Source organism: Myotis daubentonii, chromosome 14, assembly GCF_963259705.1.
Source record: "Myotis daubentonii chromosome 14, mMyoDau2.1, whole genome shotgun sequence".
NCBI classification, from domain to species: domain Eukaryota; kingdom Metazoa; phylum Chordata; class Mammalia; order Chiroptera; family Vespertilionidae; genus Myotis; species Myotis daubentonii.
This window is the reverse complement of record NC_081853.1, coordinates 36,646,873-36,661,950: the sequence shown is the minus strand read 5'-3', so window position 1 is coordinate 36,661,950 and position 15,078 is coordinate 36,646,873. Positions and strand designations below refer to the sequence as shown.

At 45.1% G+C, this 15,078-nt stretch overlaps 1 protein-coding gene across 1 annotated transcript in view; it reads right to left on the bottom strand.

Moving 5' to 3' along the window:
* Positions 1–2,893: 2,893 nt before the first annotated feature.
* Positions 2,894–15,078, bottom strand: part of PLCL2 (phospholipase C like 2) — a 166,840-nt gene continuing 154,655 nt past the window's right edge. The window contains exons 5-6 of the mRNA XM_059664046.1: positions 14,830–14,939; positions 2,894–3,735 (exon numbers count right to left, since the gene is read on the bottom strand). Coding sequence (XP_059520029.1) covers positions 3,556–3,735; positions 14,830–14,939 — 290 coding nt within the window. The 3' untranslated portion in view covers positions 2,894–3,555. The remainder of the gene's footprint in view (positions 3,736–14,829; positions 14,940–15,078) is intronic.

The following is a 15,078-nucleotide window of genomic DNA, read 5'->3' as shown; positions in this document are numbered from 1 at the left end:
CACCATTTTTGCCTTCAGGTCTCAGCTAAAAGCCCACTTTCTCAGGGAGACCCCTGTGGCAGGTTGTATTTTCCAAAGGTGGTCTTAACAATATCTCCTCTGCCATGTTCCATTCTGCAGCATGACCTCGCCACGCACCCATCAAGAGGAGGAGTCACGTTCTCTACCCTCTGGAGCCTGGGTGGACACTAAGACAGACTTGCTTGAACAAAGGAATGCAGGAGAGGTGACCGGGGCCTTCTGAGGAGAGGCTGGGGAAGACTTGCAGGTCCCCTATGGGTCATCGGAGATGCCGACTCCCTCTTGGAACCCAGTGCCCGCTAGAAGAAGGCCAAGCCGCACGGAGAGACCACGTGCAGACACTCTCATCAACAGCCACGGGAGGGAGGCATCTCACATGTCCAGCCAAAGGGGACGCCCGCAGTCCCTGCTGCCAGCAACTGCACAACCACCCAAGAAGAACCACTGAGGTGAGCCCAGCCACACAGAACCATGAGAGGCAGTAAATTCCTGGTTTAAGTGTGGGGGTTGTGTTTAGGAGCAATAGGTATCTAGTCCATCTTCCCAGGAGGGTGAGGCCCCCATTACACTCTCAGGGACCCTCCTTTGGAGAATAACTAATGGGAATAATACAGTGAGTCCACTGTGAGCCAGGCACTAGACCTAGTGCCTTACAGACACTATCTTAGTCCTTCAAAAGGTCCCCTGAGGGAAAGAAGCATCTTTCAGTCCTTCTGAAGTGAGACACAAGGCCGGTCAGGAACATTACGCTCACTTCCCCTCTCTGCTCGGCCCGGACGGACCACCAGGAGCCCCTTTGCAGCACTTCCCATGGTTGTCATGGTCCCTGTATCTTTAGGATCAGTTGGATTAATGTCTCTTCCTTCCCAACTGAATTGTGAGCTCCGTGGATATTGAAAACATGCTATTTTTGTTTGTGGTGAATCTTTGGTGCCTAAAATGTGCTCAATACCGTCAGAGTGAATACATTTCAGTGGCTTCCAGGGGGCTCGTGTTCAAGGTAAGAGAATAAAAGGCCATTTACCTCATTATTCCTTATGACCTCTTCCCACCTGGAGTTTAGATGGGAAATATGTATTTGGAATGCAGAGGAGTATGGATATAGTGCTTGGGAGCATAGGCTTTGGAGAAGACAGATCTGGGTTCAAATCCTGACCTGAGCATTCTGTGACCTTGGCTAAGGTCATCATCTCGTCACCTGTAATATCGAGAACATACCGTGCTGGGTGTAGAGAGGATGAAATAATGAAGTAACAGGCAGAATGCCTTGAGCACAGGGCTTGGCATGCAATCCCAACAGGGTCCCACTGTCATGCACAACAGAAAATTCTTCCAACTCATGGCACAAGTGAGGTCTGCTCACATCAAACCTTAGCTCAGACTGAAATGGCAGAGAGATGCCTAGCTCGGGCTGGGTAGGTACAGGGGAGCGACGCGGTGACTACACTGACATTGGCATTTATGATTTTTTAAGTCCTTGATTAAAGATTCAGCGAATTCCAAGTATTCAACATACGAAATCGGGCCACATCATGAAGACTGAGAGCTGGATGACCTTCCAACTCCACGCGGATGGACAGCACCCTTTCTAGGAGGTAGGACACACGTCCTGAGAGGAACTCTAACCGGCCTGGCTCCTGGGCCACACACACAGCCCTGAAATGGAGGAGGTAAGCATTTGGGGGGTTAGAGGCTTTCTGTCCCTCTATTCAGAGGCCATGGCTGCTAAAAGCAGAAAACAGGCCAACACCTGAAATATGGCTAAAGAGGCCTCAGGACTTCCTCCCTGGATGGGGCATGGGCACGGCTGCTGGAACCTGTCAGGGCTCCACTCACACGTTGCCCTCGTCATTTCCCACTGCACTGACCAGCCGTTTGCTGTAGTCTCCGTGCATGTTGCCCGGCTCTGTGTTTTCGGCAGCTTTCCCAGTGGTGGTCATGTAGCTCCCGTTAGACATCGGTCCAAGTTAGGAGCGACGCACCGTGTGTGCGTACGGTGTGACTGGTGACGGGGGCATTGTTTGTATTCACAGTGACTCACAGGGGTGCTCCCCCACTTGAGGAACGTAATAACGGCAGGATGCCAGCGCGCTACCCCAGAGGTAGGTGTCTCACTTTTGTTTGACCGGTAGGGGTTTTAAGGCCTCTGCAGGTCCAAGCCAGAGTGTGTTCACAATGTTTTCTTTGCAAGACAGAACTGTTTGCAACCTTAACTCAAGCACATTAGAATGCAAAGGACAACAACTGAGCAAAGGAATGGTTTTTTAGGAGGATATTTGGGAGTTGGGCAGAAATAACATGTATGTTCAGCCTGAGCATCCCCAATTGAGGAAATGACTGAGATGCCAAGTTGAAGGTTACAACACTTACCTGCTCACATACCTGAACCACTGAAAAGAAAATGGGCAAATCAAAAAGGGGTTGGGTTGTTGAAGATTTAGACACATCTTTTACTCTTCCAAAATTTGGAAGCCATTTTGATTTGAGAGAAGCAGTAATTAGGCTGCAAGGTTTGTTATATTTTTCAAAAATAGCACCAAGTTTCACTGATTTGGAAAATAAAAGCTTGAGTTAACAACTCAGCTGGCCTTAGGGAAGCTATATCTCCTCTGGCCTTGAACTTACCATTTGCATTTTGGGGCGTACTCTCTCTGGTGTGAATTAAGAAGCAGAAGGGGGTGTCTCAGCCCACTTTACAGTCAGGCAGCTGCCACTGTGTGACGTTGTGAGCACCTCACTATAAGCCAGACAAGCAACCCATTTTTGACAAAGCTGTTTACCAAGTAATGGCTTACTCTTAAGAGCAGAATATTTGAAATACAATTTTTAAAAGTTAAAATTTAATTAAATGCATGTACTGCTATTGGAGAAATATCATAAAACATCCTTTTTAATGTGAACACTACTTCATACAATGAAAAACTATTTACAATGTGTTGCTTCCAGATTGGTTGCTTTTACATCATATATATTATACCCAGCACATGTCTCCAGCTGGGGAGCTTCAGTCCAATTGCACGTTCTCCTTGTATTGGATGGTGCTCCAAGGTCCCTGGGGATTCAGGGGATCTGTCCACTTACATTCTCCTTAGTAATTATGGCTCAGCAGGCATTCCACCAAAATCATCTATAACCCAGAGACTCTGGTAATCACACATGTAAAATGTGTAGATTACGTTTTTCTCCAATAAATACTAATTTGACAATACAATCCATTTCCATCTTAAGAAAGTGTTCTCTTTCTCAATGGAACTAGAGTGAATAGCGGTGGTTCACACTGGAACGGAGTGATGGTCTTTGTATACAAATACAGCATACTTTGGCCGGGAATATCATTTCTTATTAAAGAGTTTATTTGCCTTCACACGCCGGATTGCTACATACATTCACAGTTTTAAGAGACTGCAATGAGCTATTCCAGTTGTGCTTTAAAATCCCAAATATTATTCTCATCAGTGAGTGCAAAGCGACTGCTCCACCTGACAATGGTTGGTCCAGAGCTATAACCTCCATGATGACGACGAGGAAGTGCCCTCACTCTCCAGGCTCATCGCTGGCTTTTTCAGGTATGACTTCCAGACTCCGGCGTGGCTTCTGCACGTCGGCATTTTCTGTCCCTGGTTTATTCAGTCCACACGAAACAGCAGCAAAATGGATTTGTTTCAAGTTCTCCAAAGTCTCGTTCTTAGCGTATTTTAAAAGATCCGCTTGTCCCTGTAACAAAACATGCGATGAAACATGTTAGATATGACCTGGCTTATTGTCACGGCTTGACAACATAGGTCTTCTGCTGCAATAGAAATATTTTCATTCCTCCAAGGGGGCATGTGCATTTCTTACTGGCACGGCATTAGAATAGTCAGTTTTAATAATGAGTTTACCAAGAGTGTGCTGCCTTTTCAGTCCTTTTCATTTAAAAATCTGAACAGAGGTGTATTACATCTTCTAGTAATTTGGCCAATCTTGTTTTTTCCTTTTGTTTTTCTTAACCTTTATATTCTGAAAGACATGTAAACTCACAGGATGCGAATATAGTACGAGAGGTCTCGTGTACCCACATTTCCCCCAATGCTTACATCTGTAGTACGACAGTATCCAAGCCAGGGGCTGACACTAATACAATGTGTGTGCATAGTCCTCCATCACCTTAGCCCATGTGCAGATTCATGTAACCTCCACTGAAATCCACACACAGGGCTAACCCGCCACCACAAAGATCTCCCTGGTGCTGATCCACAGTCACACCATTCCCATCCCGCCACAACCACTAATCTTGTCTAGCTATCCCGTGCATCTGACGATACTTAGCAGCATCCCTGGAGAGTGGTAGCAACGACTCAGTTGAGACAATCAAAATGTCTGCAGACATTGCCAATGTCCATATAGCCAATGATTTCAAGATGATGTGGTATAACTGCTCCACTGTTATAAAATTCAACATTCCTACTTTAATGTTTTGTTCTGTTTTTCCTCCTTATATTTAATCTGCTTCCCACCAACTGTTCTACTTATACTATTGTCTTTCCTTCTTTCTTGGTCTCTTTGCTTATGATTTTCCCTTTTTCTCAGGCTCTAAATTTATTCCATTACTCAATGATTCCTCTATAGCAGTGATGGCGAACCTTTTGAGCTGGGCGTGTCAGCATTTTGAAAAAACCTAACTTAACTCTGGTGCCGTGTCACATACAGAAATTTTTTGATATTTGCAACCATAGTAAAACAAAGACTTATATTTTTGATATTTATTTTATATATTTAAATGCCATTTAACAAAGAAAAATCAACCAAAAAAAATGAGTTTGCGTGTCACCTCTGACACGCCTGTCATACGTTCGCCATCACTGCTCTATAGTTTGACTTTTCCTTTGCCATACTTACATCCTTAGTACCATCCCTTCTTTCTTCCTTTATGCTTGTTATTTGTTTTCAATTGCCTCCCAATGTGCATCCTGCACAGATAAAACTTGAAAACTTGGGGCCACCTGCAAAGGGTGACAGGGAAGGACTGGCTCTGGCAGACAACAGGGCTATAATCAAATCTCTGCCACTAGTGCGTTCAAATGGCAATTTAAGTCACCATGAGGTGGGATTCCACAGAATGGTTTGCTGTTTACCACTTACTGTTCATGATTTTCCGGCTTTATAGATATCTTTAATTAGTTACTATAAATAGGTGTTCCATTATTTAGTTTAACTGCATATCTCCCAGAGGCCTCAGGGGTACCCTCAGTGTCACTTTAAGATGACAGCACACGGTTCTAGGGTTCCTCTGCTGTCTCTCACTTGCGTGTCTTCTGTAACCAAAACCAGAGAATGAAATACAATCTCACAGCCAGGAAACAAGGCCTTTATCTAGACTATTAATAGCAGGTGGTCACAAACATAGTGCCCTTTGGTAACTGTTTTGTGATTAGTCATAAATTTAGGTGATGTGAGACTCATCTAGAAACTGAATACATTTCAAACCAGTATTTCTTAAGTTTTCCGCATCACAGGCCAAATGCACAAACCTCTTCTAAAAGTGCTATGGAAACTATGTTACATTTCTTAAAACTACAATTCAAATTGGCATAGAGGGCTAGGAATGTAATTATAGTCCTAAATTTGAGACCACACAGCCTACAATATGCAGAAATGTATATCAGCAAAGCCTTCTGGAAACAATAGTTATTTAACTGAGTGACTACTGTATGCCAGGCACTGTCTAAGCTCTTTACAAAGATTATCTCATGGGAGGTTCAACTACTACCCACACTTTAAAGATGAGGAAACCAAGTTTAGGGAGATTAAAGGCCTCGCCCAATGCAGAGACTACACAGCAAATTTTACTTAAGCACTTTAACAAATGGGACCATAGCAAAAGAAACCATCAACAAAACAAGAGCCCGCTGCATGGGAGAACATATTTGCCAGTGATATCCAATAAGGGGTTAATCTCCAAAATATAAATCGAACTCATACAACTTAACAAAAGAAGCTAAATAGACACTTCTCCAAAGTGGACATACAGGAGGCCAAGAAGCACATGAAAACATGCTCAGAGCCACTAATCATCCAAGAGAAGCAAATCAAAATGACAACGAGGTACCACCTCACACCTGGCTACATCAACAAACAAGTGTTGGCAAGGATGTGGAGAGAAGGGAAGACGGGGGCAGCCTTTGTGGAAAATATTAAACATGGAACTGCCATTTGACCCAGTGATCCCACTTCTAGGAATATACCCCAAGAAATCGGAAACACCAATCAGAAAGGATATATGCACCCTATGTTCTTTAGCAGCACAAGTTATAATAGCTAAGATCTGGAAACAGCCTAAATGCCCATCAGCAGATGAGTAGATTAAAAAGCTGTGGTACATATACACAATGGAATACTATACTGCTGTAAAAAAGAAAACTTACCATTTGCAACAGCATGGATGGAACTGGAGAGCATTATGCTAAGCCCGTGGTTGGCAAACTGCGGCTCGCGAGCCACATGCAGCTCTTTGGCCCCTTGAGTGTGGCTCTTCCTAAGCCTTAGGAGTACCCTAATTAAGTTAATAACAATGTACCTACCTATATAGTTTAAGTTTAAAAAATTTGGCTCTCAAAAGAAATTTCAATCGTTGTACTGTTGATATTTGGCTCTGTTGACTAATGAGTTTGCCGACCACTGTGCTAAGCAAAGTAAGCCAGTCAGAGAAAGAAGTATCATATCATCTCACTCATATGTGGACTCTAATGAACAACATGAACAAAAATAGATCGAGACATAGAAGCATCGAACAGACTGTGGAACCTCAGAGGGAAGGGAGGGAGGAAAGAGATCAACCAATGAACTTGTATGCATAACTGCATAACCCGTGAACACAGACAATGGGGGCTGGAAGAGGTCAGTGGGGGGAAAGGGGCACATATGTAATACTTTCAACAATAAAGATTTTAAAAAATGACACTTTAAAATATAAGATTCAATTTCATTCAGAATGAATGCCTTTCTCCTCAGAAACAATTTCATGTTTTACTCAACAAAGATGGAGGTAGGGGGCTCGTAGGCAGCACCAGCGAGGAGGGGTGGTGCTGAGCGGGCCTGGACAGAGGGCAGGAAAGGATGTCAGTGGCCGCAGGGCTGCGGGGGACACTGACCTCCACACGTGGCTCCCACAAATGACGCCTCCGGGGCCTCCATTGTTGAGTAGTGTGGTTTCTATACTACAAAGCTGTGTAAGTTCCAACTGTGACTGCATCTCCCTCCCTCGGCTACAGACCTGGCCATAGGAAGGGCTAATTTTCACCCTGGTGGTGAGTGCACCCCTGCAGCAGCAGAGGGGCCTCTCCTGACACAGAGGAGGCTGCTCTGGTGGCAGAAGTGGGGTGAGGTCTCAGGAGCAGCCCTCGGAGTGTCCAGATGGAGTTTCCTCAAAAGCCAAGCACAGAGGCAGGAGGTTGAGCATGGGTTCCAGGCAGAGACCAGTGCCTGAGAGGCGGGGAGTGCAGCTCAGCTGCACAGAGAGGAAGTGGAGGGCACGGGCTGCTGAGAGGGGCAGAGCCAGGACCACGAGGGAGCTCCTGTAAATGCAGTGATCACGGTGCATGCATAGGACCGCCCCCCCCCCGTTAACCTTTCAGCTCACCTGTGCATCGCCAAATGGTAGCTGAGGCTCGCAATTCCACGTGAGAGGGGTCCGACTGTCTGAGGTTTTACTGTGCTCAGATGCATCAGAAAGCACAGTCTGTCTAATGACAAACACTATTGTAGTTTGAGTTTCTGAGCCATCTGAGCAGTTTTCACACACTAAACAGAAATGGCTTCCAGTCAGTTACAGCTTTTCAGGAAAACAGGCAACATAATACATCACCTATAATAAATGACCTAATTAAAGGATACTGGCCTCAATAAAGGAAGTAAGTTACATGTAGGCTACGGAAGTCATTTTCCCAAAGGAAACAAGTGTTAGGCTTCAGGTTGTCAAGGTAAGCACTGTACCTCAAGTAAAAGCAAATAAAATTGAGATTAATGTCTTACCAGGTGCAAAATCTGTCTGGTTTAATTATTTATTTTGTGGAGAAGTCCTCTGTTCCTAAAGAGAACAAACCTCTAATCACATGCAGGGTCTAGTTTTTAGTCTTATTGGGAGGGTGGGATGGCACAGGTAGCTTGGTAGCAATTCGTCTGGAGAACATCTTGAGTTGCAAAAGTCCACGACTCAAGTGTGATCCAATCCAACATAACTTGGGCCTCTATTAACACTAAGTTTTCAGGCTACAGGCAAAATCATACCGACTCTCACTCTGGGCTGCTGAGCCCAGCACATCTGAAGTATGGGGATGATTCTGGTCGCCCGTTTTATGAACGCTGACACACAGAGCCCTCAGAAGGCCCAGGGCCAGCCGGCAGGGACCACAGCCTCCCATCCTGGCGTCTGTGGGAGGACTGAGCAAGTCTGAGCCAGTCAGATGGGCCTAAGAGAAGATGGGATCTTTCCCAGGGACGGGAAGGGGTGTCGGAGAAGAAGGAGCAGAGGGATTCCGTGCTGCCTAAGGGCATGACTATCACCAGGGGGTGGAGGTGGAGTCAGATTTTATAAATCTATGAGATTTTACCATCTTAGAAACGGTAACAAACAGAAACAGGAAAATTATCACTAGTGCAGTGAATATTCTAGCAAATGGAAAATAGAGGGAGAGGAAGGTCTTGGTTAAGCTGGTGGTTCAAAGTGCATTCCGGAACGTACTTCCCACATTCCTGACGAAATGAGCAACAAGAGTAACATTAGCAAACCAATAACAAACACAAAACCACAAACAGCAACCAAACAAAGAAAAGGATATACCAAGATGTAAGCAACTTCTAAAAACTCACAGAAATCATACTGGCAATTCATAAAAATCCTGAAAATTCTAACATCCAACTAAACTGGAGAGAAGCCAAGTGAGGGATGGAGTGGGAGCGATGACGGGACAGAGGGTGGGATGAATCTCAGACGCATGATGCCAAGTGAAAGAAGCCAGGCACCAAACAACATGGGAATTAGTCTTGGGATCAAATGGGACAACGTAAAAATAGCAATATCCCAGCTCCCTACCTAGATATACTTGAGAATACTCATATTCTCATCTTTCAGAGCAGATGGTCAACCAACAGAGCTTAGAACTGAAATATGTAGCTTTAAAAATACCAACAAGACAACTCCTATTAACATTTTTCATCTTTTTTCTTAACCTCAGAGAGATTTAGAAGAAATAAATACCCCTTACAGTAGACATTGTTCAGCAATTCATTTAGCTTCTCTACGGTTTACTTTTCTTCTGTTATATAAATTTAAAAAGAGCAATTAAGGTAGGATTCTATTTACTGGTGTGCCTTATTTTATAATATCCGAGACTCAGTGCTTATGAGAACTACCATTATTTTTATAGACTGCTAAGAAAGAAAAATCACCGCCAATTTAACTAGGATACAATGCAAAGATGCCATGGACTATGGATACATACCAATTTCAAAAATGCCAAAAATATGAAAAAATCATGACTCGGAATCAATAAAATGACTCTCCCTCCCTCCCTCCCTCTACCCATCTACCCACATGCACAACAAAAAGTGTCCTGGAGTGAGCTCACCTACATTTAATACTCGTTATTTCTTAGAGGGAAGATCTGAGGTCATTTTAAAACTTTCATCTTTTCTAACATGAAAAACAACTTCTTTCTAATGAAGACATAAACGAATGACTGCTCTTCAAAGAAAAAAATGACTGGGAGTAAGTATGCCGAGATGTTAACAGCGGGTCATTCTGGGTGGTGATCATGCATGACATTTCTTCTTTGTTCATTTCCGTATTTTAAAGCAATTCTTAAAATTTCAAAACTAAACAAAGCAAGTAGAGATTCATAAAACCTGGGATGGCATCCTTAGATGAAAGCAGTTTGTGGCAGGTGCCTCGTCTCAGGGTGACCCGCCGTCCCAGCTTTCACACTGGAAATCCACCTCCCAGGATGACTGGCCGCCCTGCATCCTTTACTGTTCCACCTGGAGCGGTGATGCACAGGGAAGACACTTGATTTGACTCTAGAGACTTAATACTTGGTATTTTTTAGGATGCTTCAGGATCCCCAGGGGAAGTTGTTAAAGATTCCTATGTCCTGCCCTGGAGATTCTGATGCAAGACCAGGAGGTCTGAGAGGGCCCCTGGAGGCTGCATTTTAAAAATACATATGTATATTTTATTGATTTTTGACAGAGAGGAAGGGAGAGGGATAGAGAGAAACGTTGATCAGCTGCCTCCTGCACACTCCCTATTGGGGAATGTGCCCACAACCAAGGTACATGCCCTTGACCGGAATTGAACCCGGGACCCTTCAGTCCGCAGGCCCGGAGGCTGCATTTTTAAGGACCCCAGGTAATTCCTATACGTGGCTTCAAGCTTGCTCAGCAGGGCCTCCTCCTTCTCTCTCCATACCCAGTGTCCTCTGAAACCTTCCCTGAGCGTCTGTGCCCACCCGCTGCCAACTGCACAGCATGCGGAGCTCTGAGGGCTGCCACCTCCCCGTTCACCACGAAGAACAAACCATGAGAGGAGCTCCTGCCAGGAAGAGGTTAGCAGCTCAACTCACATCCAAACTTGCATACGAGTCCAGGAGCACTGATTCTTCTAAAGAAAGTGTAAGCCTAGGAAACACACAGGAAGCCCTTCTATTGCATGGAAATGACACCCAGATCTCGCCAATTCTCCTCCATTGCTCGACACCATCCACAACAAATACTATCCTGGAAATTTGAAAACTACCTAGTACCCTATCCTGTACATTTCTTTCCTCGTGAAAAAAGTCTGGGGTGTTAATTCTCACTCCTGGACATAAGTCTGTGGACAAAAGGGGGGGTATGGGGAGACCTGAAGATGGTGGTGTAGGTAAACACCAGTATTTGCCGCTTCCCACACCACATCAAAATTACAACTAAAATACAGAACCATCATCCAGAACTGCGGGAGAGCTGGCTGCATGAAGTCCTACAACTTAAGAAGAAAGCACGCTGAGACTGCGAGGGGGCTGGTCCGGCACCCACGTGCTGGTTGTTGTTTTTTTAATCAGGAGGGAGATCATCTCTGCAGAGGCTACCCGGGAGGAGCAAGGGGCCCCAGCCCCATACCAGCCGGGGTTCCAGAGCTGGGAAGGAGAAGTCCCCGTAACTACAGGCTGTAAAAACCGGCAGAGACTGTGGTTGAGTGACAAGGAGGCTGCTGGAGACCCAGGTGTCCCTCTTAAAGGGCCGAACACAAACCTACACGGAACAGCTTCTTCAGAGCTCCAGCACCAGGGGACCCAGTCACATACAGGGAGGAACTGGATTGTCTGGCATTGGGGCAGGAACTCGGGGGTCGCTTTCTCCCAGACAGGGGTGCTCACAGGAGTCACTGTTCCTGTGCTGGGACCTCCCCTGTCACAGGGCTGACTGGCAGCCATATCCAGGTCTCCATCAGCCTGGCCCACACTGTTTGCTCCGCCCTGGTGATTCCCTGAGACCCCACCCCATCCAATTTGCAGCTCCACCCAACCTGTTTGCAGCAGCTTTTCCATATGAATGGCCTGTCCTGGCTCAGGCTTCAGACTTTGGTAAAATCTCTCAAACAAGCTGCAGCTGGTGACAGCGTGCTCCAAACCTATCAATAAAAGGCCCAGACTAGGCACTAGCACCAGCCTGCCTTGCTTCACAGCTGGGCCCCGCTTCCTGCACAGCAGCTCTCCCACTGTAGTCCCAGCTGGTCCTCACAGCCCATTGGCCTGGAGGTCAGCTCCTCCCAGAGGTGCCAATAGCAGTTAAGGCTCAACTACAAGACTGTGCACACAGCCCACACAGGGGCGCACCTAGAGTGCCCAGCTCAGGTGACTGGGGAGGCTGAGCCACTGGGCCCTACAGAACCACCTGCTACACAAGGCCACTCTACCAATGCCAGGAGACATAGCAGCTCTACCCAATACATAGAAACAAACACGGGGAAGTGGCCAAAATGCGGAGACAAAGAAACATGTCCCAGATGAAAAAAATGGAAGCAAGCAAACTACTGGATACAGAGTTCAAAACCATGGTTATACGGTTACTCACGGATCTTAGTGAGAATGTCAAAGACATGAAAAGGGTCAGTCAGAAATTAAGCATACACTAACTGAAATAAAGGACAATTTATAGGAATTCAACAGTAGAGGATTCTGAGAAATCGACAACTTGGGTGTTTTTTGCTTCCTCATATTCCAATCAGAAGAGCCAAAAGACAAAAAGACTCCAAAAATAGGAAGAAATTCTGTGCGCCACCCTCAAGGGAGCACATAATTTGTTAACCATCCTGGAGCTTCTGGGACAACTTCAAGCGTACCGACATTTGCATCATGGGGGTGCCCAATGACGAATCTCAGTGGGAAGGGGAGGGAGGGCGGGGAGAGATTAACCAAAGATCTTCCCTATGGACACAGCAGAGTGGTGAAGACCTGGGGTGGGGCAGGAACCGCGAGGAGGGGGGCAATGTGGGGGGAAAAGGGAGACATCTGTAATACTCTCAACAATAAAGTTTTGTTTTTTTAAAGGGGTATGAGTTCAGTGACCTAACGTAACATCATGGGGGTGGGGGTGATATGATCATAAATTCCTAACCAGGAAAGGCATGGTGGGTAGTTACACCCCAGTCCTATAACTTCCTTCCTAAAAGGTTTAAGCAAGCCCTGTCCATTGTTCTTGTGCATCTAGGTTAACACACCCCTGAAATGCCAGAAGCAATCTCCTTTTACAGACCCCTGGGAGGGGGTCTGTAAGCACGCTCAGGGAGCACATAATTTAACTATCCTGGACCTGGTTTTCTCCCATCTTCATTTAATCTTCCTTCCTTTCCCTTTTTAACTCTAAAGGCATAAAAACAAAAACAAAAAAAAAACTGCAAACCGTCATTCTCCACAGCATCTGAGATCTTGCTTGCCAAGTGTCCTCAGTTTGGCTCAAATAAACTCTTACAAAAAATATAGGTTGGACATTTCCTATGTAGATAAGTCAAAAGAAAATCTGTTACCTCAGGGTAGCTATTTGGTTCAAGTACTTATTTCTAAAGCCGGTACAGTCCTTTATGTCACCTGGTTTTCATTAGCATGTGAGCCAGGCTCCGTTTTTGGTGCTTCTCAAACTTTGATGTACATAGGAATGCCCTGGAATCTTGTAAAAACAGAGCTTCTGATTGGCGGGTCTGGGGTGGGGCTGGGCGTCTGCAGGTTAACAGGCTCAGGATGACGCCCAGATTGCTGGGGCCTGGACCACAAAGGAGTGGCAAGGAGAGCTGACAGATGGAAGTTGGTTCCCTAAGTCTATTTTTACCTCCAATAAAAAGCCCAGTGAGCATTTATTCCTATCACAAGGCTATGAACTACTGTGCTATTTTTTCCTGAGATTTGCAGGAAATTTGTAGTGTAACCCCCACCTCTGGTGGGAGTGAGTTGGCAAGAAGTAAGGCCAAATTCCTTTTCATTGTACATTCTTATCTCTGCTGTTACTGAACCGCAAGCAATCAGAGTTAAACACTAAGCGGAAGACCTAGAGATTTAAAAAAGTACATGTGTAGGAAGGGGAGTGTTTGAAGAAGAAAATGATTTTAATTATGAAAACGAGTAGGGGTTAAATGTGAGAAAACCCAAGTTGGCTAGCTTTGGAAGGGAAACTTGTTAAATCAACTCGGAAAACTGTCATCAGCTGCAGGGATGGATCCTTTACCTCAAAGGGGAGTGTGTGGGGTGGGGTGGGGGGGGGATTAAAAGAGTCAGCGTGAGAATGCCATTAGTTTGGAACCCAACTGAGCAGAAAGTTTGGCAGGTGAATTTTACATTTTGCTGTCCAAGATCCAGAGTGAAATAATGTTTTCTGTATTATTATTAAAGTTCCTAAAAATTCAGATGAAGAAAAGTGAAGACCACATTGAGCTAAAACTCAAAAAAAGTTTCAAGGTACATACAAAGCGTTATTATAAAAATCATGTCATATTATATATTAGAGAAAAATACTGGGAGACAGTACAGCCTAGGCCAATGGCATTGTCTCTGGACAGTAGTACTTTACCTTTGGTTATGATATTTTGATATTTTCTAAAATTTTTTATTTTATAATAAAAAATAAAAGTGCTTTTTTAAAAAAATGGACAGGCTGAGCTAGATGGAAGGAGGGAAGAGAGAGGAAAGGAGGGAGGGAGGGAGAGAGGGAGGAAGGATGGAAGGAAGGAAGGAAGGAAGGGAGGAAGGAAAGGAGAGGAGAGGGGAGAGAGGAGAGAGGAGAGGAGGGGAGGGAAGGAAGGACTGAAGATGGCTTTTCCCTCGAAGGAAAATTTCTTCCCAATAGCAATTCCTTTACATATTTCTTCTGATTATGCCGTACACAATTGTCTCCTATGTTTTTCTGGGATCATATTAATATGAAGGCTGTCATTATTACTGAAAGTGTTAAATGAAATTTGAGTAACTAGAATCTTTAAAGTCCCAATCACTCCTCTGTAATCAATATTTTCTATTTTACACACAGCACCTGGCATTCATGAAGTTCACAATGCTTCAAGGATGAAACGCAAGGTCCTTTCACTTTCTACCAGAATCCACAATGTGCCAACCAACCGTTAAAGTCCCCACATTCTCCCTCTGAGCTGCGCCAACCCGCCATGGTGCCTGCAGACTCTCGGAGGGCAGAGGGTACTGGATCCCTGTGAGCATGGATAGCTTCCATGTACACGAAATGTCCCGACAGAAAGAAATATGCTGAAGAAGTCTGCAAAACCACTAGCACCAGCAACAACCCGCTAGGTACCTTTAAGATGGTGATATTCCAGGTGAAGCTCTCCACAGCTTTTTGGAGTTTTCGCTCCTTCAGGCCTTCCCTGGTGCCTATGCTGTGCAGGTGTTCATGGAACTCCATGGCTGAAAGAGACAGAGACAAAGTAGATTACTTCTCCCTCCAGTCTGTGTTAATGAGCCAGCAATTTGTCTTTTACTAGGTATTGCTACATGATTCCAACGTCCAGTGGAATTTCGTGAACATGCCTATTTAAGAATGTAA